Here is a 3,190-nt window from a genome sequence, read left to right as displayed (position 1 = left end):
CCTCCGCTCCCCTCACGCCCGGCGGGCCGGCTCCGCTCGCGCAGGCGCAGAGGGGCGGGGAGCGGGACTCCTCCCTCCCTCCGAAAAGCCCCACGGGAGGCCCCTCCTTGGCGGCGCTGGGCCCGGCCGCGCCATCTTGACTCCGGGCACAGGCCCCGCGCCCCCCAGAGAGGCCGTCCCGACACAAGCGGCGCCCGGCGTGGGGCTTGAACGCGGCGTCGGGGCCACGAAGGCCGCCCCCGCCTTGCTGTGCGTCTGTCCGGCTGGCCCTGGGGAAAGGCGCCTCCGAGACTCCTCTTTCCCCGCCCACGCGCCGCTCTAGCCGCGGCCTCTCTCTGTGGTGCCCTGCGGAGGGGGCGGGGCCTGTGCGGCGGCGCCGGATTTGAGGGGCGGGGCGCGGCGGGGGCGGGGCCACCATGGCGCTTCCGGCCCGCGCGGAGCAGGAGGCGGCGGCGGCGGCGGGGCTGAGGGGCGACAAGGTGAGGCGGAGCGGAGGCGAGCGGGGCTGGGCCGGGCGGCTTCGGGGCCGGGACCCCGCGGGGCTGGGCCAGGGCCGGGACGGGACTGCTGGCGGGGCCCGGGCTGGTCCGGAGTCGGCTGAGGCGGGAGTCGCCCGCGGAGGGACGCCGCCTCGCCCTCCCCCCTGTCCCGGCTGCAGCCGCTCCGCAGCGGGCGGGTCGGGGGCGGCTCCGGAGAGGGAGGCGGGCCCGCCCTGGGAGGGGGGGCCGGGCTGCCGGCTGGGCTGGGCCCCCCCCTCCTCCTCCTCCTCCCCGGAGCCCCCCGAGCTCAGCTGCCCGGCGGAGGCTGAGCGGTGAGGGCTCGGCCGGCGCGCCTCCGGGCTCGGGCTGCCTGCCTGGCCTCCGCCTCCCCGGAGCCTCGCCGGAGCCCGGGCGGGGGCTGTGAGGCAGAGCCCCGTCGCAGGACTCAGCGGGACGGGCGTGGTGTCGATGCGGCGTCTGGACTCGCAGGGAGACGAGCGAAGTGAAAACGGGGACTCGTTTCCTTCAGGGATGTCGTGTAAACTCGAAGTGGTTGTCCGCCTGGTATCTCATTTGCCTCCAGGCGTCAATGTTTTGAAAGGGCTTTCTGTTTAAACAAGCTCTCAGTTTGATTATGCAAAAGGTATCTTTTAATTTCTTTACCCTTCCTTTTTACTTTGTCTGTCTGTTGTAGAGGATACCAGCAGCGGCTATTGCTTGTAGGACCAGTTCTTGAAGAGAAAACAGGACATTGCAACATAATTTAATAATAGCAATGCTGGTGTACAACCATATCATGTGCTTGCTATTATTGTTTCCCAATATTTTAATAATAATTATAACAACATTCAATTTATATACCCCCCTTCAGGACAACTTAAAGCCCACTCAGAGCAGTTTACAAAGTATGTTATTATTATCCCCACAACAGTAATCACCCTGTGAGGTGGGTGGGGCTGAGAGAGCTGTGACTGATCCAAGGTCACCCAGCTGGCTTCAAGTGGAGGAGTGGGGAATCAAACCAGATTAGAGTCCTGCGCTCTTAACCACTACACCAAACTGGCTCCCACTCCTTGCAAGCACTCCCATCACATGTAGAAAAAAAATGGCATTTATCATTGCCACTAAACCAGCTGTTCTTCATGATGTTAAAAATATTAGGAAGCCTATTTGGTGACAAATACTGATTTTCCATTTTAATTCCATTCTCTTAAAGAAAAATTAACTGAAAGAGTTGATCTTTAATACCAGGAAAAAAGCTTCCCCCCCCCTTTGTACAGCTAGCTTTTGAAATTTCAATAGTCCTCTCAAGAAGATTTTCTCCTCAATTGTAAGACAAAAAAGTTTTTAATCTATAAATGCTATTTGTGCCTTCTTTTTCATTAAAGCTTTGTAGCATACAACTCTATTGTTCACTACTAGTGTAGGATATCTAAGGCATTCCCAGTATTTAAAGGCATCGGGGTCATGGTCAGATGACCATGGCTGAGCCTCCCTGAAGGAATAATATACTGACCACAGGATGACGGAGAGGAAGAGAAGGAAACAGAACAATTCCTCTAGCCCTTCTGTTTTTCCCGTCACTGAGAACAGGCACGCCCAGAGTGTCCCCTACCAGCTCGCACCCTCTTCCTCCCGGTCTTGTGACTGTGAGGGAAGCATGTGGCTTGCTTTTAGGCTGCAGTGTGGGAGTTGCCTGCTGCCTGAAGAAAAGCAGTCGAGGGAAGGAAGGAAGCTGGTAGAAGTTTTGAGCGGCCTCTCCAGCTCAAAGCTGCCTCCTTCAGATGTTGATTTCGATTTTTTTTTTTTTAGAAAAGGAGTGAGGTGGGGAGAACCCTCTATAACATGCATCGGCATGGAATGTAGTGGTGCCTTCACAAGCAGTGGATGCTAAGCTCAGGCTGAGCCAGCTGTTTTTCTTGAACTAGTAACTGGTAGGTCACTTCTGTCTTGCTATTAAGTGCCCTCAGTGAAGTTCACAATCTTGTTTTAGTGCTGGAATAGAGATTCTGGCCAAAGTACAGGGAAGGCATGTGTTGAGGAACCCATGCCTCTTTGTTGAAGCCTAAGAAGGTCAGAACTTCCTGTGTTGCTGTAAAATTTAGATCTGTGCTTGTGGGTATTAAAAGGAGGTCAAAGCAGGGATGTCATTTCTGTGTTGCTTAAGGGAGGGCTTGGAAGCAGTCTTGGTCCTAAAGTCTAGCAGGCAGCGGTTGCTGGCTTTCTGTGCAAAAGTACTGATAGGATTCCTTGGTGCTACAAAAATCCGTAGGCTACAGTTCAGTCATTTTATCTATTCAGTGGGGTTCTTCACATTTCAAAGATCTGCCAGCAGTGGAATTTCTAAGACTGGATAAGATGCAAAAGCATAGCAGAAACAATTGACTAAAAACAATCATGAAAATTTCTTCGCTTCCTTATTTGGCAGAGGGAAGAACAAGAAGAGAATGCAGGAAGAAAAAGTGTAGGGGGTTAGAAAAGGAATTTCTCCTCTGATCTTTGTGGATGAATTAACTAAAATAGTTGCAAAAACTTCTGAGGTGCCTCTGGAGAACTACTGAGAACCACATTTCTAGCTGGCTAAATGCTACTGATTGAGGGCATAAACTATAAAAGCAGTGATGATAAGACTAGATGCCTGCAGGATTCAGCAACAGTTCCTCCCCGCCACTTTTTGGAAATGACTGGCCAAGGCAAGAGTGAAACTACCA

At 53.9% G+C, this 3,190-nt stretch overlaps 1 protein-coding gene across 3 annotated transcripts in view; it reads left to right on the top strand.

Annotated features, from left to right (window-relative positions):
* Positions 1-424: 424 nt before the first annotated feature.
* Positions 425-3,190, top strand: part of SNX5 (sorting nexin 5) — a 41,058-nt gene continuing 38,292 nt past the window's right edge. Inside the window, exon 1 of one of the 3 annotated variants that reach the window (XM_054984592.1) lies at positions 425-479. Coding sequence is in view for 1 of the 3 variants with exons in the window: in XM_054984591.1 (XP_054840566.1) it covers positions 1,114-1,122 (9 nt within the window). In the remaining 2 variants the exon portion in view is untranslated. Of the gene's footprint in view, positions 480-788; positions 1,123-2,286; positions 2,414-3,190 lie in introns of those variants that run through there. The other 2 variants (XM_054984591.1, XM_054984594.1) reach the window with 2 other exon arrangements.

The sequence above is a fragment of the Eublepharis macularius genome, chromosome 7 (assembly GCF_028583425.1).
Source record: "Eublepharis macularius isolate TG4126 chromosome 7, MPM_Emac_v1.0, whole genome shotgun sequence".
NCBI classification, from domain to species: domain Eukaryota; kingdom Metazoa; phylum Chordata; class Lepidosauria; order Squamata; family Eublepharidae; genus Eublepharis; species Eublepharis macularius.
This window is presented reverse-complemented; position numbering and strand designations above follow the sequence as displayed.